The following is a 26,845-nucleotide window of genomic DNA, read 5'->3' as shown; positions in this document are numbered from 1 at the left end:
CGCATAGGTAAAGAATACATCAGATAAGTAGGTCACAATGACTGCAAGGATAAAAGTACTACTGCATATTCCTCACAGATACACTGCTGAAATGAAGGTGTCTGTCACTACTTCATGCTGCTCTCAGATAGGGTTGTGTACATGTAGCCTGCTTATGGTAAGGGTTTGTAAACTCACGACCATACAAACTAATCTTTGTGATCTGTTGAAAAGCATCAGACAGGTTAGGTGTATAAAAGTGTGTAAAAGCATTAGATTTGCAAATAAACATTGTGATTGTCTGCAATATGTGAAGCTAAGGTGACACCCAGCATTATGCACAGTAATGCTGTTAACTTTTTATACTTAATGTATGCACATGTAACTGGTACACCATGTTTGGTTTACGTAAACCAAATGCTTCTATATAGAGTACAGTTAACAACTTTGTTTTTCACCAGTGCGAAATCCAGAAGGACAAATTAAACTTTACTGCAAAGGTGCAGACACTATCCTATATGAGAGGCTTCATGTCAGTAGTGAAGAATTAATGTACATCACTTCAGAACATCTCAATGTGAGTATGGCTTCTATTATTGATTAATAATGGTTTATTTGTGCCCTGCATCTTACTGTGGAAAGTCATTATTCTGCTACAACATTGATGTCTTATTGTTGTTTTGTTCTCTTAAGCCCTTAAGGACCAGGCTCATTTTCACCTTTAGGACCAGGCCATTTTTTGCAAATCTGACCAGTGTCATTTTATGTGGTGATAACTTTAAAACGCTTTGACTTATCCAGGCCATTCTGAGATTGTTTTCTCGTCACATATTGTACTTCTTGACACTGGTAAAATGGAGTCAAAAAAATTCATTTTTATTTATAAATTTATTAAAATTTTTAATAATTTGCAAATTTCCAAGTTTCAATTTCTCTACTTCTATAATACATATTAATACCTACAAAAATAGTTATTACTTTACATTTCCCATATGTCTACTTCATGTTAGGATCATTTTGGGGGGACGTTACAAGGCTTAGAAGTAAATCTTGAAATTTCTCAAAAATTTTCAAAAAACAACTTTTTAAGGACCAGTTCAGGTCTGAAGTCACTTTGTGAAGCTTACATAATAGAAACCACCCAAAAATGACCCCATTCTAGAAACTACACCCCTCAAAGTATTCAAAACTGATTTTACAAACGTTGTTAACCCTTTAGGTGTTAAAATAGAGATACAATTTCATAATTTCACTTTTTTGGCAGATTTTCCATTTTTTTTTTTTTTTTTCAGTTACAAAGCAAGGGTTAACAGCCAAACCAAACTCAATATTTATGGCCCTGATTCTGTAGTTTACAGAAACACCCCATATGTGGTCGTAAACTGCTGTACGGGCACACAGCAGGGCGCAGAAGGAAAGTAATGCCATGCGGTTTTTGGAAGGCAGATTTTGAAGGACTGTTTTTTTTTTACACCATTTCCCATTTAAAGCCCCCCTGATGCACCCCTAGAGTAGAAACTCCATAAAAGTGACCCCATCTAAGAAACTACACCCCTCAAGGTATTCAAAACAGTTTTTACAAATGTCGTTAACCTTTTAGGTGTTCCATAAGAATTAATGGAAAATTGAGATACAATTTCAAAATTTCACTTTTTTGGCAGATTTTCCATTTTAATATTTTTTTTCCACTTACAAAGCAAGGGTTAACAGCCAAACCAAACTCAATATTTATGGCCCTGATTCTGTAGTTTACAGAAACACCCCATATGTGGTCGTAAAAAGTGACCCTATTTTAGAAACTACAGGATAGGGTGGAAGTTTTGTTGGTACTAGTTTAGGGTACATATGATTTTTGGTTGCTCTATATTACACTTTTTGTGAGGCAAGGTAACAAGAAATAGCTGTTTTGGCACAGTATATTTTTTTTGTTTTTTACAACATTCATCTGACAGGTTAGATCATGTGGTATTTTTATAGAGCAGGTTGTCATGGATGCGGCAATACCTAATATGTATACAATTTTTTTTATTTATGTAAGTTTTACACAATGATTTCATAAAAAAAAAAAAAATCATGTTTTAGTGTCTCCATAGTCTGAGAGTCATAGTTTTTTCAGTTTTTTGGGCGATTATCTTAGGTAGGGTCTCATTTTTTGCGGGATGAGATGACTGTTTTATTAGCACTATTTTGGGGTGCATATGACTTTTTGATCGTTTGCTATTAGGCCTCTTTCACACGGGCGTTGCGGAAAAATGTGCGGGTGCGTTGCGGGAACACCCGCGATTTTTCCGCGCGAGTGCAAAACATTGTAATGCGTTTTGCACTCGCGTGAGAAAAATCGCGCGTGTTTGGTACCCAAACCCGAACTTCTTCACAGAAGTTCGGGCTTGGGATCGGTGTTCTGTAAATAGTATTATTTTCCCTTATAACATGGTTATAAGGGAAAATAATAGCATTCTGAATACAGAATGCTAAGTAAAACAGGGCTGGAGGGGGTTAAAAAAAAATAAAAAATCATTTAACTCACCTTAATCCACTTGCTCGCGATGCCGGGCATCTCCGTCTGTCTCTTTTACTGTATAGGACCTGTGGAGAGCATTAACTATAGTTTAAGGACCTGGGATGACGTCACTCTGGTCATCACATGGTACGTCACATGATCTTTTACCATGGTGAATCACCAGCCCTGTTTTACTTAGCATTCTGTATTCAGAATGCTATTATTTTCCCTTATAACCATGTTATAAGGGAAAATAATAAGGTTCGGGTCTCCATCCCGATCGTCTCCTAGCAACCGTGCGTGAAAATCGCACCGCATCCGCACTTGCTTGCGGATGCTTGCGATTTTCACGCAACCCCATTCATTTCTATGGGGCCTGCGTTACGTGAAAAACGCACAAAGAGGAGCATGCTGCGATTTTCATGCAACGCAAAAGTGATGCGTGAAAATCACTGCTCGTGTGCACAGCCCCATAGAAATGAATGGGTCAGTATTCAGTGCGGGTGCAATGCGTTCACCTCCCGCATCGCATCCGCGCAGAATACTCGCTCGTGTGAAAGGGGCCTTACACTTTTTGGGATGTAAGGTGACAAAAAATGGCTTTTTTTGCACAGTTTTTATTTTTATTTTTTTACGGTGTTCATCTGAGGGGTTATGTCATGTAAAATTTTTATAGAGCCGGTCGATACGGACCCGGCGATACCTAATATGTATACTTTTTTTTTTTATTTATGCAAGTTTTACACAATAATATCATTTTGAAACAAAAAAAAAATCATGTTTTAGTGTCTCCGTATTCTGAGAGCTGTCGTTTTTTTTTTTTGTTTTTGGGCGGTTATCTTAGGTAGGGTCTCATTTTTTGTGGGATGAGATGACTGTTTTATTAGCACTATTTTGGGGTGCATACGACTTTTTGATCGCTTGCTATTACACTTTTTGTGGTGTAAGGTGACAAAAAATGGTTTATTTAGCACAGTTTTTTTTGTTTTTTTTTTACGGTGTTCACCTAAGGAGTTAGGTCATGTGATATTTTTATAGAGCCGGTCGATACGGACGCGGCGATACCTAATATGTATCCTTTTTTTTTTATTTATGTAAGTTTTACACAATAACAGCTTTTTTAAAACAAAAAAAATTATGTTTTAGTGTCTCCATATTCTGAGCCATATTTTTTTAATTTTTTGGGCGATTGTCTCAGTTAGGGGCTCATTTTTTGCGGGATAAGGTGACGGTTAGATTGGTACTATTTTGGTGGGCGTACGCCTTTTTGATCGCTTGCTGTTGTACTTTTTGTGATGTAAGGTGACAAAAAAATGGTTTTTTTAGCACAGTTTTTATTTTTTACGGTGTTCATCTGAGGGGTTAGGTCATGTGATATGTTTATAGAGCTGGTCGATACGGACGCGATGATACCTAATATGTCTATATGTCTCTTCCCTATTTTTTACAATTTATTTTACTTTATTTTTGGAAAAGGACGGCTTTTTTCTTATTTTTACTTGAAACTTTAAATTTTTTTTGGAAAACTTACATTTTATAAACTTTTTTTTTTCACTTTATTATTTGTCCCACTCTGGGACTTCAACATTACAGGGTCTGATCCCTGTTTCAATGCAGCACGATACATCTGTATTGTGCTGTATTGAACTGTTAGTGTCTTACACTGTAAGACGCTAACAGTTGATTAGGAGACTCAGCCTGGGGGCTGGGCCTCTTAGGCCTCCGTATATGCCAGGCCCCAAGCCTTGGAATGGCTTGGGGCTGCCATGGCAACCATCGAGTCCCCGCCACAGCAGCGCGGGGACCGATGGATGAGGTGAGGGAGCGCAAACCTCCCATATGCCGCGGTCAGCGCTGACCGTGGCATATGAGGGGTTAATCCACCGACATCGGCGTTATCACCGATGCTAGTGGATGCAGCAGGGATCCAGCTGTCAGTAACAGCCGGATCTCTGCCGCTGATCGGGGGACCGCATGTGGGGGAAGAGAAGGATCACATGACGAGAATGCTCGTCCTCTAGCGCTAAGTGCCGGCAATTTAGGACGAGCATTCTCGTCCTTGGTCGTTTAGGGGTTAAAGGGGTTGTGCACCTTTTAAGTGTGTGTGTGTTTGGGTTGGGGCAGTTGGCTAACCCTCCCTGAGCAGACCTGCAAAGAGAAGCATATTTAACAGGCTTCCGATTCAGCCTCGGCTGCTCCGCTGGGCTTCCTGGATGTAAACTTTCTGTTTGATGCTGCTACATGCCAATTTCTGGCTGCAGCGGTGACCTGCCCTACTTGTATCAGAACAATTGCTCGCATGAAGCAAGGAGAGCAGCTCACCACTACGGCCAGCAAGTGGCTGCTGCAGCGTTACACAGGAATATTACATACAGCCCAGGCGAGGATCCGGGAGCCTGCGCCAGGAACCAGGTAAGTATGTTTGTCTTTGCAGGCCTGCTCAGGGAAGGGTTGGGATTGGGGGGGGGGAAGGGGGTTACCAAACTCTTATAACCCACCCCCCAAAGTAGCACAACTCCTTTAAGATGCATTGCATTCTTTACATAGGGTGCTTAGCGTTTAAAGAGAACCTACCACCACGTAATGCAGTGCACTCTATAAGCAGCAGGAGAAGCTGAGCAGATTGATATATGCCAGGGCTGGCCAACCTGAGGCTCTCCAGCTGTTGTAAAACTACTATTCCCCTGCTGTAGGCTGATAGTTGTAGACAGTCTTGGCATGCTGGGAGTTGTAGTTTTGCAACAGCTGGAGAGCCTCAGGTTGGCCATCCCTGCTATATACTTTTGTCACAGTTTCAGCAAAACTTTAGCCATTTTCTGTTTTGTTTGTTTATCTTTACTCCCTTCCATTTTTTTGGTACATTTTTACTCCCTTCCAAGGAGCCATCGCTTTTTAATTTTTCTGTTCACATAGTTGAATCATGGCTTGTTTTTTGCAGGTCAAGTTGTATTTAATATTGCATATTATGTAGTGGTAAATTGGAAACCAATTCTAAATTCTGTCATTGATTTGTGGGTTTTATTACCACACTGTTCACTATGTGGTAAAGTTGACCTTTTTACTTTACACTTATTTTATATATTTTTAATAGTTCAGGCATTTTCTTTTTTTTAAATCAAATCTTTTTTTTATTATCAATGAAAATGTTACAGATATACATCTGGAATGTTACATCTTATCAGACAATAAAAGATATTTAGTACAGCCCATTGTGTTCTGTCAGGTTATTTTATACATTCGTATATTTTATACAAACAAAGAGATCAACCCCTCCCACACCCTTAGACCTCTTTCACACTGGCGTGTGCGGCCCGTGGTCGTGCTGCGGCCTGCAAAATGCGGTCCGCAATGCACGAGCACAGTCCGTGGGGCAGCCGCAGCGGATCGCGGACCCATTCACTTGAATGGGTCCGCGATCCGGCCGTTGCGCAAAAAGATAAGACATGTTCTATCTTTTTGCCGAACGGAAGTACGGGACGAAACCCCATGGAAGCACTCCGTAGGGTTCCGTTCCGTGGTTCCGTACCGCACCATTCCCCATCTCCGGATTTGCGGACCCATTCAAGTGAATGGGTCCGCATCCGTGGTGCGGAATGCCCACAGAACGGCGCCCGTGTATTGCGGCCCGCAATACGGCAACGGGCCGCACACGCCAGTGTGAAAGAGGCCTTACTCCGGCAATAGCTCACTCCTACTATATCCTTTAAATCACAATATGACTATGAGTCATCCAGTCACTCCATATTTTATCAAACTTTTGTAGGCAACCTCTTTTGAGGAATATTGTTTTTTCAGACAGCAGCATATTATGAACTTTTATCCGGAATTCCTCCAGTGATGCAGGCTCCTCCTGTATCCAGTGCTGGGCAACCAGTTTTCTGGCAACTTATAACAACCTTCCAACTGCTACCTTTCTATAATCATCTGTCCCGATTTTAGAAACATAACCTAATATACAAATTTTGGGATCTCTATCCACTCTCACCGAGAATACTCAATGTATGTTCTCCAATACACCTTTCCAGTAGTCGTCCAGATTCTGGCATTGCCACATCATGTGTCAGCTGGCTCCAGTAAGCATCTCGGACATTTTGCTACAGTTCTAACTCCAATTTTATGTAAAAATATTGGCGTTTTGTATACTCTGTGAATGATAAAAAGCTGGGACAGTTTTCCTTGTTCACTCAAGGACATCCGTGGGGCAGCTTCGAAAATATCTTCCCATTGATCCTGTCATATCTCTCCCATATCTCTCTCCCATCTCTTCATTCGTGTCAACGGATAAGACTCTAAAATCTTGTCCAGTAGTAATGGGTATAGCGCAGATATCAAGCCTTTCTTTTCACCCCCAGTGAGCATTCATTTTTGAGCCGTCTCTAACTTAATATTGGTGCCTTTTTTAATCGTAGTATCATACGCATGTCGCAGCTGAAGATACTGAAAAAATCTAGTAAGAGGGATCTGGAATTTCTACTGTATATCTGTGAAGGATCTAAATATTAAATTTTCTAAAATATCACCTATCCTAAGGATCCCCGTATTCTTCGATTCCTGTATTTCTGGGAGAGATTGAAACTCCGGTAACAGGGGTTTGCTCCATAACAGAGCTAATTCACTGATACCCAGGACACCTCTCAGCTGCTTAACTTTGGTCCACACTTTTTTCATAAGTCTTATTAAAGAACAATTTCCTTCCAGACTGTGGATTCCCACTCCCTTCAGTATCCACATAAGATCTCTCCCTCCTATTTTATACTGTAAGATCTGACTAGTCATATCCACCATTGTATAGTCCTTTTACCCTTTAAAATGCTGACATTGCGATGCTAAATAATATATCCAAGGGTTTAGTACCGCCAGTGTTTCTAATTTAATCCTAGGCTGACCTTCTCTCCATATTAATTCTCAGAATATAGCGTTAATTCTATGAAATCTATCTAAGGGCAGCCAAACCGGTGCGTTATGAAGTATATACAACAGTTGCTGTATCATTACCATCTTGAGGTGATTAACTCTACCCACCAATGAAAGGAATAGCTTACACCATGCTCTAGCCTTAAAGGGAACCTGTCACCAGGATTTTGGGTATAGAGCTGAGGACATCGGTTGCTAGACGGCCACTAGCACATCCGCAATACCCAGTCCCCATAGTTCTGTGTGCTTTTATTGTGTAAAAAAAACGATTTGATACATATGCAAATTAACATAAAAGACATGTGTGACCAGAGAAGAGTCATATTTTCAAGCTCTGACTCATCTCAGGTTATTTTCCATATGTATCAAATCGGTTTTTATACACAATAGAAGCACACAGAGCTATGGGGACTGGGTATTGCGGATGTGCTAGCGGCCATCTAGCAACCCATGTCCTCAGCTCTATACCCAAAATCCAGGTGACAGGTTCCCTTTAACTCTAAATTTCCCCAGCAATGGACATAGGTTCAAATACTCAAAGTCCATTAGCCTAGGACAGTGATGGTGAACCTTTTAGAGACTGAGTGCCCAAACTTCAACCCAAAGCCCACTTATTTATCGCAAAGTGCCAACACGGTAATTTAACCTGAATTCTACAGTCAAACGTAGTATATCTTCCATGTACTCTATCATTTAGCTATAATAGCCTGCTACACTCAGTGCGCTGCCTGTGCTGTTCATAGCGAGCCCTGCGCTGATGAAGGGCAGGAAAAATCTAAGTTATATTAGTGTGCCATAGACTTTTTCCAGGGTGCGGGTGCCCACAGAGAGGGCTCAGAGTGCCGCCTCTGGCACCCGTGCCATAGGTTTGCCAACACTGGCCTAGGAGATATATGAATTCCTAAGTACTTAATGTTATTCACACAGGGAATATTATTAGCTATGACCGTATCAGACACTATCTTAGTTAATACTAAGGCCCAAAAGTATGCCAAAACGGTCTATAAGAGACATAGTGGCCGATAAAGAGGATGCCGTATTTCCCAAGAATAAGAGTGTTGTCTGCATATAACGCTATTTTATTATGTACTTGTCCATATTGAAAGCCCTTAATATCTGGAGATTTACGTACTGCTGCCGCTAGAGGTTCAATGGCTATAGCAAATAGCAGGGGCGAGAGCGGACATCCCTGTCTAGTTCCCCTAGCCATTTGAATGTAGTCAGACACTTCCCCATTAGCCCTAATCCATGCCTTCGGGTTTGAATACAGGAACTGAACCCATTTGATGAATCTTTGTCCAAATCCCATATAACCCAATGTAGCCCAAAGAATCCCCCATTCAACACTATCAAATGTCTTAGCAGCATCGAGAGATAGAATAGCTCTACCTCCACAATTATGCGCCTGAACTTGTAAACTGGTATATACTCTTCTTATATTGATAGCCGTAGATTTCTGGGGCATAGAACCCGTGTGATTTGGATGGATTATGTTAGGAATCACTCTGGATAGACGCTTCGCCAAGACCTTTGCTAAAAGCTTAACATCTGACGTTAAGAGGGATATCGGTCTATATGAGTCTGGAGTTCGCAGATCTTTCCCTGGTTTTGGGATCACTACTATAAGGGCCTCCTGCATAGAAGCCGGGAGCGAACCCACCTCTAGCGAGTAGTTGAAGACCTTAGGTAGTTCCGGCAGCAAAATTCCCTGGGAGCTCTTATATACTTCAACTGGGATACCGTCCGAACTCGGGGCCTTATCATTGGCCGTATCTTTTAGCGCTTCCTCTAATTCCTCCATAGTAATAGGTTCTTCTAATTGATCCCTATCATCTGCCGATAGTGTAGGCAGCTCTGCCTCCCTAAGGAACGTTAATAGCTTCTCCTTCGAAGTAGATGCCCTAGAGGTATATAGGGAGGAGTAGAAAATTCTTAAATATACCCAGGATATCCCCTGTTCCCACAAATGATTTCCCCTGATGGTCTACCAGTTCCATTATGCATGATGAACCCTGCTGGGCCCTAGAGATGATAGCAAGCATATAACCTACTCTTTCTCCTTCCGCAAAAAAGCGTTGTTTATAAAAGGTACATTTTCTTTCTGCTGCCTGTAACAAATGACATCCCAATTGCTCATGTGCCTTCCTCAATTTCCTACTGGTATCCTGTGAAGGTGTTGCTCCAAAGGCCTCCTCTGCCTCTGCCACGTCTTTGTAAGCCTTGACATCCGCTTGTTTCAATCTAGTTTTGTGGGCACTAATCACCTTAATCAACAGCCCCCTCAAATATGCCTTCATAGTAACCGATACAGTATGTGGGGACGCAGTTCCCGCATTAAAAGTTAAGTATTCTGTAATGGATGCATCCATGCCCGTCAGGTCACCCAAGATCTGTAGCCATACTGCGTTACACTTCCATAACTTCGGCCCCGACCTGACCCACACCAGGTACAGTTCCACTTTCAGGATAGAGTAGTCTGACAACACCCTAGGCTGATATTCAGAGGAGTGAATGAGTGGAAACACTGCATTGTTCACGAATGCCAAATCTACTCGGGAAAGGGTATGAAATGTGGACGAACTGCAGTATTTACGTTCTGTGGGATGTCTCACCCTCCATACATCTATCAGACTTGGACAAGTAGTTAAAAGTAGTTAAAAATACTATGTCGCTTAGTCGTGTCGGCCATGCCCCTCACATTCCAGCTGAGTATCTTAATCATACGTGTCATATTTCTGAATCCTAATATAGAAGTGATCCCCTCCCATTAACATCACCCACATTGCTAGTTTAAAATGCCGTATTGTCCCTCTGGCCAAGCTGGAGTGAGTCCAGCCAATGCGCCGCCTCTTCTGGATCCTCAAAGAACCTGGTAGATCCCATCGCCACTACTCTCAGTTTAGCCGGGAAAAGCATGGAGTATTGGATTTGCAGAGTCCTTAGTCTTCTCTTGACGTCCACTCCTCTTCTGGACCTCTGTGGAATAGTCCGGGAAGATAGAAAATTTTGCTCCATTTATGACCAGGTTTGAGTTATCCCGTGATTGCCGCAGTATAGTATCTCTGTCTTTAAAGTGCAGTATTTTGGCGGGTATTGGTCTCGGTGGTCTACCTGGTGGTAGTGGCCTTGTGGGGACCTGATGTGCTCTTTCAACAGCATACAATGAAGACAGTCCTTTGTCTTGAAACTTCTGATGTAACCACTTCTCTATATAGTCCGTTGCATTGGGACCTTCTGTTTTTTCCGGAATCCCCACTATTCTAATATTGTTACGGCGTGATCTATTTTCCAAGTCATCCGCTTTAGCAAATAGGGCAGCCATATCTCCTGCCGTCGATTTAGCCGCCATCTTGAGAGACCTAACCTCATCTTCCATTCCTGACACTCTTTTTTTCAAGCTCTGAGGTTCTCTCAGTGATTTTATGCATATCATGTCTTATCAGGGATATATCCTCCCTCAGACTGCCTACTTGGAGGTTGAGGGCTTTAAGAGTAGAATTGCAATTGGCTACAGTTATCATTATATCTTTGAGAGTAGGTTCTCCATCAGTGGGGTTAGAAGGGTTTTTATTCTCTTGAGCCTGGTCTATTAGTGTAGTGACCCGACGGCCATTTTCTCTTTCCCCTCCTCATCCGTTAGTCTCTCCTCCTGGTCTGAGGAGGATATTGTTTCCGCCCCTTTACTTTGGGACCAATCTCTTGTCCCCTCCGCTCCCCTTGCGAATTTACTGAGGCGCGCTGCCGCGCTCCTACTCACTGCCTCATACTGCCCCTCCTCTGCTTCTATGCCAGTGCCATGTTGGACTCTGTCAGCTCTGTCCCGGCGCCTGCTACTTTTCCCCCTCCTCGGCACTCGGGTGCTCATATGTGCGTTGCAGGTGACTCTTCTCCGCTTCTGGTACCTCACCAAGTGATTTTTCGTCTAACGGGTGGCCGCGGACAGATGATGTGCCAGGATACTTGCAGGAGCACTCCGATGTGCGTCTCACACCATGCTCCGGTAGGCCACGCCCCCCCCAGTCCAGGCATTTTTAGACATGGTGATACCAAATGATCTTTATTTTTTTTATTTGTGAACAGGGAAAAAAGGGAGTGATCTAATTATAGGTTCTTGCCTATAGTTTCCACAAAACTATATACAGTATCAATCTGCTCAGCTCCTCATGCTCTAGAACATGCTGCCTGCAGGTTGCACTGCATATCATGGTGACAGGTTCTCTTTAAAGGCTAAAGACACCTTTGGCATGGGGAAAATGTTTTTTTAACATGTTAGTGGCGTCTTGCACTAAGTTTTAGCATGAAGTTTTCATTCCTCGTATATTTTCAGACCCTCTGATATTCAGTTTGCATCCCTATCCTAGTTTCATACTTTCTTTCATGTGGTTGTGTCCCTCCCAGTAATACATGCTGGATGTAAGGTCCATGTGTCCAGAATGCTGCTCCCTTCATTAGCTTTTATGCATAAGCACAGATTAATTCCTGGACTGATTTCACCTTCTACAGCTCATGAGGGATCTCCTCCCACTTGTACTGACAGTCATTGATGCTGAAGAGTGTGATTTTTATTTTTTTTCCCTTCACTTGTATACATCCTGAGTCTCACCTTGTAAGCTGTGTTATGTAAGCTTTACTTTTTATCTACACACTGTGTGAGCTGCCCTTCTTGAACCCCACACACACACACACAAACACATACGCACTCTCACACTCTGATCTGCCTTGTATGACCTCAGCCCCCATCTCTCTATCTCTAAGGCTACTTTCACACTAGCGTTTCTATTTTCCGATATTGAGATCTGTCCAGGGCGTCAATACCGGAAAAAACTCTTCTGTTTTGTCCCCATTTATTGTCAATGGGGACAAAACGTAACTGAAAGATTGGAATGCTCCAAAATGCATTCCGTTCTGTTTGGTTGCGTTCTCATACTGGAGAGCAAACCGCAGCATGTTTTCTTTCCGCCATGGGATATTACTGGCTATGTTACAGATAATACAACCGAATCCGTTCATAACGGATGCAGATGGATGTATTATCAGTAACGGAAGGGTTTTTGCTGATCCCTGCCGGATCCAGCAAAAACTCTAGTGTGAAAGTAGCCTAAGGGCTCATGCACAGGACCGTATGCCCTCCGAGACATATGGTCCGTGAGCGGGCCATATGTCCCAGGAACGGCATACATCGTGCGCACGGGAGCACACAGCATCATAGGTTACTATGATACTGTGTGCATCGGGCCTCCTGCGGGGCTATTGTCCCGCACTCATATGATCATATGAGTGCACGACAGTAGTCCCGCAGGTGGCCCGATGCGCACAGTATCATAGTAACCTATAATGCTGTGTGCTCCCGTACGCACGATGTATGCCGTTCCGGGACATATAGCCCGCTCACGGACCGTATGTCTCGGAGGGCATACGGTCATGTGCATGAGCCCGAACACAGAGAGAAGGAAGGGGAGATTTGGCAGCACTACCAGCTAGGTGAAGGATGTTATTCAGACTATGCAGAAGCAAAATGAGAAAATGTTTAATAAACACTGTTTTTGAAAGTTGCTTAATTTAACTTTTTTTTTTTTAATTACTGCAAAGGTGCCCACAGCCTTTAAACAGTTTTTTACTCCACCAGACAGATAGACTTTAAATGTAGAAGTTGTGTTCATGCTCGATTGTAGAGGAACTTGAGTCCCCCACTTTAGTAATCAAAGTATCTGATTTCCATTTATCACCTATATTTTGAATGACTGATAAATGTATTTTCTGAGAAAGATGTTTCTCTATGCTTCACTAACAATTGTTGACTTCTTCAATTCCAATAATTGGCGGGTGTCACTATTAAAGGAGTTCTCATTTGCACAGTCTAACTCCTTAATGGTGTTCTCCTGGATTTTGATATTGATGGCTTTCTTCAGGATAGGCCATCAGCAGCAGATCAGCAGGTGTCCAACACCCCTCATCCCTGCTGATCAGCTCCACCCATTCCCTTCACTGGGTATGAACAATGGATGCAATGCATGCTTAGACCATTTCCAGTGTAAGTGAATGGAGGCTACTGATGGACTGGTCATACGACCCTCCATCAGTGACCATTTTGGGACAGCAGAAGCAGCAAGCAGGCAAAAGGACCTGCTAGTAAACATAAGTTGGCCATGTTAAACCATTGCCACCAATGGTTTAACAATGCCTATTACTAGCTGCATGTATGTGCTTTTTCCCTGCATATGTGCAGCTGGTAATATGTAGTGGCTAACCCCATTTTAGCCCTGCCTTAGACAAGGTTTTATTGCAGTGGTGCAAAACCTGCAGCCCAGGGGCCACATGTGGCCCTCAATACCATTCTGTGCTGCCCCTACCATTTGAGAACAGACGTATGTATATATAATAAAATTCTGTGTACTTTTAGGAGTTTGCTGGTGAGGGCCTGCGGACATTAGCCCTGGCATACAAAGATCTCACTGAAGATTACTTCAGATGGTGGCTAAAGATCCATCATGAGGCCAGCACTGCTCTGGACAACAGAGAGGAGCGGCTAGCAGCTGTATATGAACAAATAGAAAGTGATATGACGGTAGGTTTTAAATTCACTACTCTGATTGTTTATGCATGTTAATGTAAATGAACATGAATAGTTTATATATTAGGTTGATTTAGTTAATGAAAAAATACACATTTTCCAAAAACAAGAACTATAATCTAAGCACATAGCTGTAGGAGGCAATGAGTCACCATGTTACTGGAGAGCTAGAGAGTGTAGACAAAATAACTGAAACACCTAGTACAGTAAATTAATAACTTACTGAGGAATAAATGTATGGCATAGGTTTAAAGCTGCTGACTTCTCTATCTATACATACACAGCCCTCATTTAGGGGGCTTTATCAAAACTGGTACAAGGAAAATGTGGAAACCCAACCAGTATAAAAGCGGTGTCCGCCTTATTGCTTCATTGTGTCTAACCTAAAAAGACTACCTGACTGACTGTAAAGACATAATGCTAAAACAGGAAAACATATACATGGACCTGGCTTGGACTGTCCCACAGGGGCCCTAGTCCCCCAGTCCCTGCACAAGTGGCACATGACACAGTAAGACTGTACTACATATAGATAGACAGCATACAGAATCTCAACCAGCCTGTGTACATATAAAACTGGGTAGACAGTTTAAGGGTCCATTCACACGTCCGCAAATGTTTTGCGGTCCGCAAAACACGGACACCAGCCATGTGCGTTCTGCATTTTGCGGACGTCACATGGCCGGCACTTTAAATAGAAATGCCTTTTGTTGTCCGTGTTCTGCGGACAAAAATACGACATGTTCTATTTGCAGAACGGAAGTGCGGATGCGGACAGCACACTGTGTGCTGTCCGCATCTTTTGCGGCCCCATTGAAAATGAATGGGTCCGGATCCGTTCCGCAACGTTGCGGAACGGATCCGGACCCATTTTGCGGACGTGTGAATGGACCCTTACAGACTAGTCAGGTTATTATTATAGATGCATTGGGTGGCAGGTAGTGAAGCAGGCCAACCAGTATCCTCCATCAGTGTCACAGCAGGGAACCCATAAGCCATCTTCTTGCAGCATCTTGCTGCTGCTGACTCTGTGAGGGCAGATACTATTTGCATGTATCTTTACCGTTGGCCCCCAGAATAAAATTTACTGGTGGGCCCCTAGGCATTCCAGTCTGACGCTGACTTGGGCAATTTCTCTTTCTTGTCCATTTTATGACCATAAATCGAGTGACTTCAAGTGTTGATAGGTGGACCTGTCTGGAAATTCTAAATCTAAGGCCTTATTCACAGTCAGTGGTCAGTGATTGTGAGCTAAAACCAGAAGCAGAGCCTCCACAGAGATAAGTTATAATGGAAAGATTTGCACTTGTTCTGTGTTTCTGACTTGCACCTTGTTTTGGCTCACAATAACTGATGGAAACCACTCACTGAATACTGATGTGTGAATAAGGCCTAACTCAGCTACTATCTCTTTGGAGCATTTATAGTCCTCTCGGGCTGCTTTTAAAATGTTCCCTAATGTGACTGGTACTGTAGATTGATCATTGTTACTATGTTTTTATCATTGTCATGTTTATGTTGGTCTGTCTACCCCCTCTTTCTAAAATTCAGAAGTTAATAAGATATTTGCCACATGAATTCTGTATGGTATGGTTTTATTGTGCAACGTTATTGGCATGTTAAAGGTGTTTTTCCGAGATTTTGATACTGATGACCTAGATCATTAGTATCTGATCGGTGGGGGTCTGACAACCAGGACCCCCGTCGTTCAGCTGTTTGAGAAGGTACCGTTGTTTCTGTGAGCACTGCGGTCTTCTCGCAGCTTACCAAGCACAGCGCCGTACATTGTATAGCGGCTCTGCTTGGTATCGCACTTAGCCCTGTTCACCTCAATGGGGCTGAGCGCGATACCAAGCACAGACGCTATACAATGTACGACACTGTGCTTGGTAAGCACAGAGAAGACCGCGGTGCTCACAGGAGCGACAGTACCTTCTCAAACAGCTGATCAGCGGAGTCCTGGATGTTGGACCCCACCGATCAGATACTGAAGACCTGTCTTGAGGATAGATCATCAGTATCAGAATCTCGAAAAAACCCTTTAAATGGAAGTGATTGCATGTTCCATTACTCATTATCATTTTAAAAACATGGCTTCTTTCATGTTATCTGCTTTAGCTACTAGGTGCTACTGCAATAGAGGACAAGCTACAAGAAGGAGTGACTGTTACCATTGCTAGTCTCCTCCTGGCAAACATTAAGTTGTGGATTCTAACTGGAGATAAGCAGGGTAATGCTGAAAATTGTATTTACTGCATCATTGCTTCTAACATGCTAATGCCAAGTAATGACTTTCAGCTTCTGCCATGTTTTTTTGGTATTGGGAATTATAATAGAAAAAAGGTTAAAAGGAGTCTGTCGGCTGTTTTGACCTTTTTAACCTGTTGACTGCACTAGATGTGGAGCTTTTATCATCTCAAGGAGTATGATATTACTAATAGTAAAAGCTACACAAAATACGTTTGTGCTGCTCTTCTCAGTCCAGTCAGCAGAGGTTCCCTTTAAATTGTATGAAGATATAGAAGTATTGTCAGTGGTACTGTATATCTTAATATTTCACAAATCTTATGACTAGTGTTGAGCGAATCAAAGCATCCGAAGCGGAATTCGGTCCGAAGTTTATGAACGTGATAATGAACCATTTTTTGTAAAATGGCGGCTGCACTTGTTACAAAGTGAAAGTAAGAAGCTCGGGATGCGATATGACCCATAATGCCATGCAGCCAGCCAATGCTCAGATAGCCATTCCCATGTCACAGCCCGATAAAACACTCATCCCACACGGTCTCAGCTATTGTCCTGTGAGCTGAGCATAGGGAGAGACGAGGCAAGCGCTCATGCACTAGGGACAGTGTTGCTGCAATAATCCAGCAGATATGTTTGATCCATCCACCATGTTCAGCCATCTGGTCTCAACCATAATAAATTTAAAAGCAAAATACCACTAGGTTCCTATTAGGGAGGGATCCACATGGGCTTATAATCATCCCTGTTATGGATCCCTTAGTTGTATTGCTTTGAGTTCTCTGGTACCATCACACAGCAGGACAGGGGCTGCGGCATTCATGCTTCGGCACCCCTGATCCTTGCCCGGGGGAGCCGGAGCACACCTGGATGACCACAGCATCTGAAGGTTCATGCCGATCTTGTACATTAGTGCCAGGTGTCTGCTCTTTAAAACAGCGGCCGTGGTGCCTGCTGCTTGCGCCAGCGGGCACCATTTTTAAATGCGCAGCTGCCAACCTAAATTTACTGTCGGCGGTCAGGAAAGTGTTAACTTCCAAGCCTTCGCACTAAGATTGGGCCACCAAGTGGGAAGAATATGATTAGGCAGAGTGGCCTGGGTATACCTGATTTATAGCAATTCGTGACTAATTAACTCGGGATGAATCAAATTTCTTGGCGAATTTTAGTGAACTGGCCACTCATCTCTACATATGACCATGGTCTCATTATCCTTTTTTTAATGAAAGAACAAAATGCCATGTTTCACCAAAATACCAAGCTGGCTATATGTCATTTGGACTGAAACTGCCCAAAAAATATGTAGAGCGGAGCACCAGCATCAAGAGAATGTTAAGCTTGAATGCCATAGGTAATACGTGATGTGGCGGTTATTTTTTAACCCTTTCCCGACTGCAATCTGTATATATACGTGATAGCTGCACATGCCCCGTGCAGCTATCACGTCTATAAACGTCAAGACAGTTCTTTAATCCAAGCGCTGCAAAGCGCTTGGATTAAAGCTTCTGCCCCTGCACTGCTGCTGTCACGGACAGCATACAGTTCAGTAATGTCGGCAAGGGGCCAATCAGAGTGGCCCCTTGCCGACAATCGATCCGATTGGTTAGTCTGTGCAGACTAACCAATCGGATCGCGGCAGTGGAAAAAATGCCGGTTTCAGGCTCTGATCTGCGCTCTGCAGATCACAGCCTGAAATCAGGTAGTGTCTCTGTGGCCCCCAATCTGTGCCCCTTCCTGTGCCCCCCGATCTGTGCTCCTCCAACACCCCCCTGTGCGCGCCTGCCCCTGATGAAGTACTAGTTCCCCCGCCCGATCCATATTCATGTAGTCCCTCCCTGATGCGGTCCGCCCCATGCTGTCTCCCCGCCCCTCCTGCCCCAGCCTCCCTCACCCTCAAGGTTAGCCGCCGTACCCCAATACCCCCCCCCCCCCCATCCAGCGCTGCCCCCGATCCTGTGCCCCCGCTGTGTGTGATGGCGGCTGCTCCATTCCTGAGCCGCCGCCATCAGCAGCGAGTGTCAGCTCTATGCTGACACTCTGCTGTAACCCCATAGATGCCGCGGTTGCAGCATCCATGGGGTCAATAGAGGGAGGGAGCTCCCTCTCTGAACCATCGGGGCTGCAGCGCTGATAGCAGCGCCCGATGGTTGCCATGGCAACCGGACGCTTTGCAAAGGCGTCCGGTTGCCATGGCAAAGGTATCCGGTGCTGCCACCTACAGGGCATCTAATAGTATTATACTTTGCAATGCAAGAGCATTGCAAAGTATAGTACAGCCATCAGCCCCATTGGATCTTCATGATCCAAGAGGGACTTGATAAAAAAGGAAAGTGAAAATAATAAAAATGAAAAATAAATAAATAAATAAAAATGTAAATTAAAAAAAGAAATTGCCTTTTCCTATAAAAAAAATGAAAAAATAAAATACACATATTAGGTGTCACCGCGTCCGTAACGACCGTCTCTATAAATATATCACATGATAGACCCAGTCCGATAAACACTATTAAAAAAAAAAAAAAAAACTGTGCCAAAAAAAGCTATTTTTGTCACCTTACATCACAAATAGTGCAACAGCAAGCGATAAAAAAGGCTTATGACCCCCAAAATAGTACCAATTAAACCGTCACCTCATCCCGCAAAACATTATACCCTATTTAGGACAATCGCCCAAAAAATATAAAAGCTATGGCTCTCAGACTATGGAGACACTAAAACATTTTTTTTTGGTTTCAGAAATGCTATTATTGTGTAAAACTTAAATAAATAAGAAAAAGTATACATATTAGGTATTGCCACGTCCGTAACGATCTTCTCTATAAAACTATCACATGACCTAACTCCTCAGATGAACGCTGTAAAAATAAATAAATGAAAGCTGTTCCAAAACAGCCAATTTTTTGGTCACCTTGCCCTATAAAGTGTAATAATGAATGATCAAAAAATCCTATGTACCCAAAAATGGTACCAATTAAAACCTCAACACTTTCTGCAAAAAACGAGCCCTTGCACAAGACGATCGGCAGAAAAATAAAAAACATATGGCGTTCAGAAAACCAATCCAGCAAAATCTGCCTTCCAAAAACCGTATGGCATTCCTTTCCTTCTGCGCCCTGCCGTGTGCCCGTACAGCAGTTTACGACCACATGCGGGGTGTTTCTGTAAACCGCGGAATCAGGGTAATAAATATTGAGTTTTGTTTGGCTGTTAACCCTCAATGTGTTAAATAAAAAAATGCAATAAAATGGAAAATCTGCAAAAAATGTGAAATTTAGAAATTTCATCTCCATTTTCCTTTAATTCTTGTGGAACACCTAAAGGGTTAAAAAAGTTTGTAAAATCAGTTTTGAGTAACTTGAGGGGTGTAGTTTCTGCAATGGGGTCATTTATGGGGGTATCCACTATGTAGGCCCCACAAAGTGACTTCAGACCTGAACTGGTCCTTATAAAGTGGGTTTTGGAAATTTTCTTAAAAATTTTAAGAATTGCTTCTAAACTTCTAAGCCTTCTAACGTCCTAAAAAAATAAAATGACATTTCCAAAATGATGCCAACATAAAGTAGACATATGGGAAATGTTAAGTAATAAATATTTTATTAGGTATGACTTTCTGTTTTAGAAGCAGAGAAATTGAAATTTGGAAAATTGTGAATTTTTCAAAATTTTGGGTACATTTTGGATTTTTTCATAAATAAAGGTGAAATATATTGACTCAAATATATGACTATCATGAAGTACAATATGTCACGAGAAAACAATCTCAGAATGGTTTGGATAAGTAAAAGTGTTCCAAAGCTATTACCACATAAAGTGACGCATGTCAGATTTGTAAATTTTGACCTGGACATTAGGGCATCAATGACCCTTGGTCATGAAAGGGTTAATATATTTTCGTTGTTGTCTTGATGCAGAGCTCCATAGATATAGTATAGATTTAAAGTTTTTTGCCCATCTCAGCCTTTAATGCCTAAGAACAGAATAACCCTCGTAAGCGTCTAGTTACCCATTGGACTGTGTTACTGTATCTCCCATAGCAGTGAATAGGAGCTATGCAAATAGCATACCGCAGTGAGCTATGGTGTTTCTGTAACTTGGGAGCTACGGAAATAGCATAGCTCACAGTGCTACTGCGCTGTGTAGCTCCCAATCACTTCTTTGAAATTACAGAAACAGCATGGCAAAGCCCACCTGGAAAGGCTGAGAAAGAAATAACCCTTTAATCTTAATGTGCACCATGGTGTAACTTTATATTGTTGGTGCACATGGAATGTATGGAGCGGGCTTACAATCTGATCCTTCTCCATACGCGGTGCCTGCTGTCTGTGTTATACAGCTGAAACCCAGGCATAGTGACCGGATTCAGAAATAACTCAAATTCTGTTCATTTAAAGGGATTCTGTCATGAGATTTTAGCCCTATAAGCTAAACATATGCCCATGTCCGTACTAATAACATGAATCCTAAACTGGCCTTATTAAACCTGCTTGTGGCTCTATTAGCCCAAAAAACTGTTTTTTATAACCTGTCAATCACCTACCTAAGGTGCCCAAGGGGACGTCCGTTAATATAGAGTGCCCGGCCGTCTGGTGCCCAGCGCCTCCTTCCCAGTCTTAATCGCCGCCCTCCCTGTCTACAGTGCCGCCTTCCTCACCTCAGCGCCGCCTCCGCAATCCTCCCGTCCCTCTGCCAGATCCGGCGCCTGCGCACTAGGCTCTGCCTGATGCGCCGCGGACTCCTGGCAGCGGCTTCGTTGAGCGAAGTGCGCATGTGCCCGGCCTGATGCGCATGCGCACTTCGCTTAATAAAGCCGCTGCCAGGAGTCCGCGGCGCATCAGGCTGAGCCTAGTGCGCAGGCGCCGGATCTGGCAGAGGGACGGGAGGATTGCGGAGGCGGCGCTGAGGTGAGGAAAGCGGCACTGTAGACAGGGAGGGCGGCGATTAAGACTGGGAAGGAGGCGCTGGGCACCAGACGGCCGGGCACCCTGTATTAACGGACGTCCCCTTGGGCACCTTAGGTAGGTGATTGACAGGTTATAAAAACCTGTTTTTTGGGCTAATAGAGCCACAAGCAGGTATAATAAGGCCAGTTTAGGATTCATATTATTAGTACGGACATGGGCATATGTTTAGCTTATAGGGCTAAAATCTCATGACAGAATCCCTTTAACCCCTCAGCTGTGCAGTCAGTAGCAACCTGAGCATCTGGGAGGTAAAACTGGAGGAGGAGGATGCCCCTGTCCTCGATTTCTGTGGCATCCTGGGTCCTTGCAAAGGCTCCCAGGCCTACCATAACAAACAACCTCTTAAGCCCAGCTGCAGCCTGCCCTCACATCTTAAAGGGGTTTTCCAAGAGCTATATTCCCCCCATATGCCCGGGCCCCTTACACAGATAGTACTTACCTCGCTCCCTGGCACCCACGTCACTTCTGCTGCCGGGGCGAGGTAAGTTTGTAGAGCAGCGGGGACCAGGACATCATTAGAATGGCTGCAATTGGGGGTGGGGGAAGTGAGTAATGATTATTTCTTATTTTGAACCCATCTTGTTTTGTTTTGTTTTTTTTGTTTGTTTTTTACAATTGTGTTGTTGTTCCCCCAAAAAACCTGAGCTCATGGACATGGTCAACAGTTGACCTGTGGCATTATTTAGAATGGGTATATTTAGCTTTAGCTATTTTATTGGCTGTAGTTTTTAGCATTTAAAATTATTTTAATCATTTTGCTTTAAAAGATTAGCCCTTTTGTCTATCCTTTAATCCACATTTGCTTGCACCTCATGCTGTTTTAATGAGTTTCTAAACGCTCTTGTTTCTCAGAAACGGCTATGAACATTGGATACTCATGCCACATGCTCACTGATGACATGAACGATATATTTATAGTGTCTGGTCGCACAGTAACTGAGGTGCGAGAAGAACTAAGGTACTGGGCTTTTATCACTATTACTGTCACAAGAAATGAAAAACAATTAAGAAAAATGTCAGAACTCAGCTTTTATTTTTATTTCCTAGGAAAGCAAAGGAGGCCACATTCGGACAGAGTAGGAGCCTATTCAATGGACATCAGTTCTCTGAGAAAACAAGCAAAACAAAGCTTGAGTCAGTCTATGAGGAAACTGTAACTGGTGAATATGCCTTGGTCATCAATGGGCATAGTTTGGTAAGTATCTTGTTTAACCCCTTCCTGACATCTGCCTTACATGTAAGGTGCAGCGGGAAGTGACTTGACATGTAAGGCACTCTGATTGGGCGGGTGCAGAAACTGTGTCTGCTCGATTAGCAGCAGGGGCCTGGCTGTTACTAACAGCCAAACCCCTGCTGCCTCCAACGGCATCAGTGAATACTCCTTTAACCCATTAATCCATTCTGTGCTTTGGTCAACACTGACCGCTGCATGTATGGGGTTTTTGGAGGGTGACTCCCTCTCCGACCCCATCGGGTCTATGCGCTGTGGTGACAGGGATGCCTTCCATAGGCACCGGAGCCTGCCAGCTACAGAAGCCTATGAGACCCAGCCACCTGTATGTATTCCACTGACAGGCAATGCATTACAATACAGGATGTATTGTAATGCATTGTAGAGGGGATCAGACCCTCAAAAGTTGATGTCCCACAGTGGGACAAAAATAAAAGAAAAGTTTTAAAAAAGTTTTTAAAAAATTACGTTTTAAGCAAAAAAAATTATAAAAGCGCCCTTTCCCCTCATCAAGCAATATACAATTGAAAATAAATAAATTAGAATACACACGGCTGTAATGACCTTATGTTTACATGATGAACAGCGTAAAAATAAATAAAAACGCCGCCAAAATAGCCAATTTTGGTCACTTTGCCTTACAAAAATCATAATAGCAAGCAATCAAAAAGTACTATGTAACCTAAAACGGTACCAGTGAAAACCAATGAGCCCCCACTCAAGAAGATTGGCAGAAAATTTAAAAAAAATATGGCTCTCAGAAAATAGCAACACAAAAAAAAAAATATTAGGTATTGCTGTGTCTGTATCGACTGGCTGTATAAAAATATCACATGATCTATCCTGTCAGATTAACGCTCGTAGAAAAAATACGGCTCTTTGAAAATGGCGACAAAAACAGGATTTTATTATATTTTCAAAAATGCTTTGTGTAAAAGTGCCAAAACGTAAAAAGACTATATTAAATTGGTATCCCTGTAATCGTACTGACCAGCAGAATAAAGGTAACGTGTAATTTTTCCCATGCAGTGTTTGCCGCAATAACAAAACCCAAAACGTAATGGCAGAGTTGTCGCTTTTCTTTATCTTATACTAAATAGCTAAATAAAAAGCGATCAAAAAAGTTGGTATGTACCCTAAAATAGAACCAATTATAAAGCTCCGTTGAGAGAAAAATAAAATGTATGGTTGTCAGAAAATGGCTGCACTGGTGTCCAGAGGCTGATCAATAGCAACATGGTGCCCGTTAACCATTCCACCAAAATCTGCCCTCTAAAAACTATGTGGCGTTCCTTCTTTTCTTGTCCCTGTTGTGTGCCCAAACAGCAATTTATGACTACATATGGGGTGTTGCTCTGTTCAGGAGAAAATACTTAGAAATATTTGGGGGGCTTTTTCTCCTGTTAACCCTTGTGAAAATGAAAAATGGGGAGCTTATGCATAAATTGCTTGAGAGGTGTAGTTTCCAAAATGTGTACCTTGAAATGTGACCTGGTACCCAAAAACCATTCCAGCAAAATCTGGTGCTTTTTTCCTGGGCAGTGTGCCCATACAGCAGTTTATGATCACATATGAGGTGTTTATGTAAACGGCAAAATCAGGATAATAAATATTGAGGTTTGTTTTGCTGTTAACCCTTGCTGTTTTGCAGGAAAAATTTATTAAAATGTAAAACCTGCAAACAAAAGTGAAATTTCTGAAATTTTGCCTCCATTTTATTTAATTCTCGTGAAACATAAAGGGTTAACAAAGTTTGTAAAATCAGTTTTGAATAACTTGACAGTGTAGTTTCTAAAATGGGGTCATTTATGGGTGGTTCTAAATGTCCTAAACAAATAAAATGACATTTACAAAATGATTAAATTGTAAGTATTTTATGAGGTATCAATCACTATCTGTCTTAAAACCAGAGAAATACAAATTTAGAAAATTTCAAATATTTCAAATTTCTTTCTTGTACATAAAGGTAAAACATAGACTCAAATTTACCTTTACCATAAAGTACAATGGGTCAGGAAAAACTGTCTCAAAATTGCTTGGATAAGTAAAAGCTTTCCAAAGTTATTACCACATAAAGTAACACTTCAGATTTGCAAAAATGAGCTCTGTCAGGAAGGAGAAAAACCCCTGAAGGGGTTAAAGTCAGCTGTGACATGTTTTGTGCATTTTTCTCCCCTGACAAATAATAAAAGTTCAGCAAAAATCAGATTTTGCTAGGATGCTCTGCATGAAGGAAATATTTACCTATGGTTTTGGATCACTATACAGTACGTGCAAGGCTTTAATTTAATACCTAAACAATTAGGATTATATAATCTATCTGCCAATCTAACACTGTATACTGTATCTGCCAGCAGACATACAGTATTTTGTCACATGCATTTTCCTCTAATGACAGGTAATTTCCTGTGCTGATATCAGAGCTATGTTGTCAGTCAGGGTACTTTCACACTAGCGTTCTTTTTTCCGGCATTGAGTTCCGTCCTAGGGGCTCAATACCGGAAAAGAACTGATCAGTTTTATCCTAATGCATTCTGAATGGAGAGCAATCCGTTCAGGATGTCTTCACTTCAGTCTTTTTGCCTTTTCAGGACGGAGATAATACCGCAGCATGCTGCGGTTTTATCTCTGTCCAAAATTCCAGAACACTTGGGAATGATCCGGCACTTTTTCCCATTGTAATGCATTAATGCCGTATCCGGCCCCGAGTGTTCCGGCAAAACGGATCCGGCATTGTGGTCTGCAGAAAAAAGTAAAAAAAATAAATGCTGGATCCATTTTTCCGGTTGACACCGGAGAGACTGATCCAGCACTTTAATGCATTTGTCATACGGATCAGGATCCTGATCCGTCTGACAAATGCCATCAGTTTGCATACGTTTTGATGGCTCCGGCAGGCAGTTTGCCTGCCGGAATCCTCTGCCGCAAGTGTGAAAGTACCCTAAGCCAAAGTTCTAACTCTCATTCCTGTATTTTATCACACTCCAACTCCAAATATGTATCATTTTCTCATCATCATATAAGTAATCAGGTTACTTAGAATGTGATACATATTTATTAGAATATAATTTCTGAAATTCCTGGAATTTTCTAAGCTTCTCTAAGTAACCGTGCAATGCACCATACATTAATTTGAATGGGAAGGACCAGCTTTAATTACACTGCTCTGCCACTGGGATGTTGACGGCGAGCAGGAAAACAGTGAAGAGAATGCAATGCGTCATTTGCAAGTCTAAGGCCTCTTTCACACTTGCGTTGTTGGGATCCGGCATGCACTTCCGTTGCCGGAGGTGCCTGCCGGATCCGGAAAAACGCAAGTGTACTGAAAGCATTTGAAGACGGAACCGTCTTCCAAATGCTTTCAGTGTTACTATGGCACCCAGGACGCTATTAAAGTCCTGGTTGCCATAGTAGGAGCGGGGAGCGGGGGAGAGGTATACTTACAGTCCGTGCGGCTCCCGGGGCGCTCCAGAATGACGTCAGAGCGCCCCATGCGCATGGATGACGTGATCCATGTGATCACGTGATCCATGCGCTTGGGGCGCCCTGACGTCACTCTGGAGCGCCCGGGGAGCCGCACGGACGGTAAGTACACCGCTCCCCCGCTCCCCACTACACTTACCATGGCTGTCAGGACTTTAGCGTCCCGGCAGCCATGGTAACCACTCTGAAAAAGCTAAATGTCGGCTCCGGCAATGCGCCGAAACGACGTTTAGCTTAAGGCCGGATCCGGATCAATGCCTTCCAATGGGCATTAATTCCGGATCCGGCCTTGCGGCAAGTGTTCCGGATTTTTGGCCGGAGCAAAAAGCGCAGCATGCTGCGGTATTTTCTCCGGCCAACAAACGTTCCGTACCGGAACTGAAGACATCCTGATGCATCCTGAACGGATTACTCTCCATTCAGAATGCATTAGGATAATCCTGATCAGGATTCTTCCGGCATAGAGCCCCGACGACGGAACTCTATGCCGGAAGACAATAACGCAGGTGTGAAAGAGCCCTAAGGCTGGTTTCACACGGGCATGCGGGAAAATGTGCGGGTGCGTTGCGGGAACACGCGCGTGAGAAAAATCGCGCATGTTTGGTACCCGAACTTCTTCACAGAAGTTCGGGCTTGGGATCGGTGTTCTGTAGATTGTATTATTTTCCCTTATAACATGGTTATAAGGGAAAATAATAGCATTCTGAATACAGAATGCATAGTAAAATAGAGCTGGAGGGGTTAAAAAAAATAATAATAATTTAACTCACCTTAATCCACCTGGGCCTGCGTTGCATGAAAAACACTGAATATAGAGCATGCTGCGATTTTCACACAACGCTCATGTGAACAGCCCCATAGAAATAAATGGGTCAGGATTCAGTGCGGGTGCAATGCGTTCAACTCACGCATCGCATCCGCGCGGAATACTCGCCCGTGTGAAAGGGGCCTAAGGGTACTTT

At 42.9% G+C, this 26,845-nt stretch overlaps 1 protein-coding gene across 2 annotated transcripts in view; it reads left to right on the top strand.

The window, feature by feature from the left end:
- ATP8B4 (ATPase phospholipid transporting 8B4 (putative)) overlaps positions 1 to 26,845 on the top strand; it is a 515,241-nt gene that overhangs the window by 423,610 nt on the left and 64,786 nt on the right. For both annotated transcript variants that reach the window (XM_040414025.1, XM_040414026.1), the window contains 5 exons: positions 441 to 556; positions 13,794 to 13,958; positions 16,083 to 16,194; positions 22,022 to 22,127; positions 22,217 to 22,364. In XM_040414025.1, coding sequence (XP_040269959.1) covers positions 441 to 556; positions 13,794 to 13,958; positions 16,083 to 16,194; positions 22,022 to 22,127; positions 22,217 to 22,364 — 647 coding nt within the window. The remainder of the gene's footprint in view (positions 1 to 440; positions 557 to 13,793; positions 13,959 to 16,082; positions 16,195 to 22,021; positions 22,128 to 22,216; positions 22,365 to 26,845) is intronic.

The sequence above is a fragment of the Bufo bufo genome, chromosome 1 (assembly GCF_905171765.1).
Source record: "Bufo bufo chromosome 1, aBufBuf1.1, whole genome shotgun sequence".
NCBI lineage: Eukaryota > Metazoa > Chordata > Amphibia > Anura > Bufonidae > Bufo > Bufo bufo.
The sequence above is the reverse complement of the archived record's forward strand: the minus strand, read 5'-3'. Positions and strand labels throughout refer to the sequence as shown.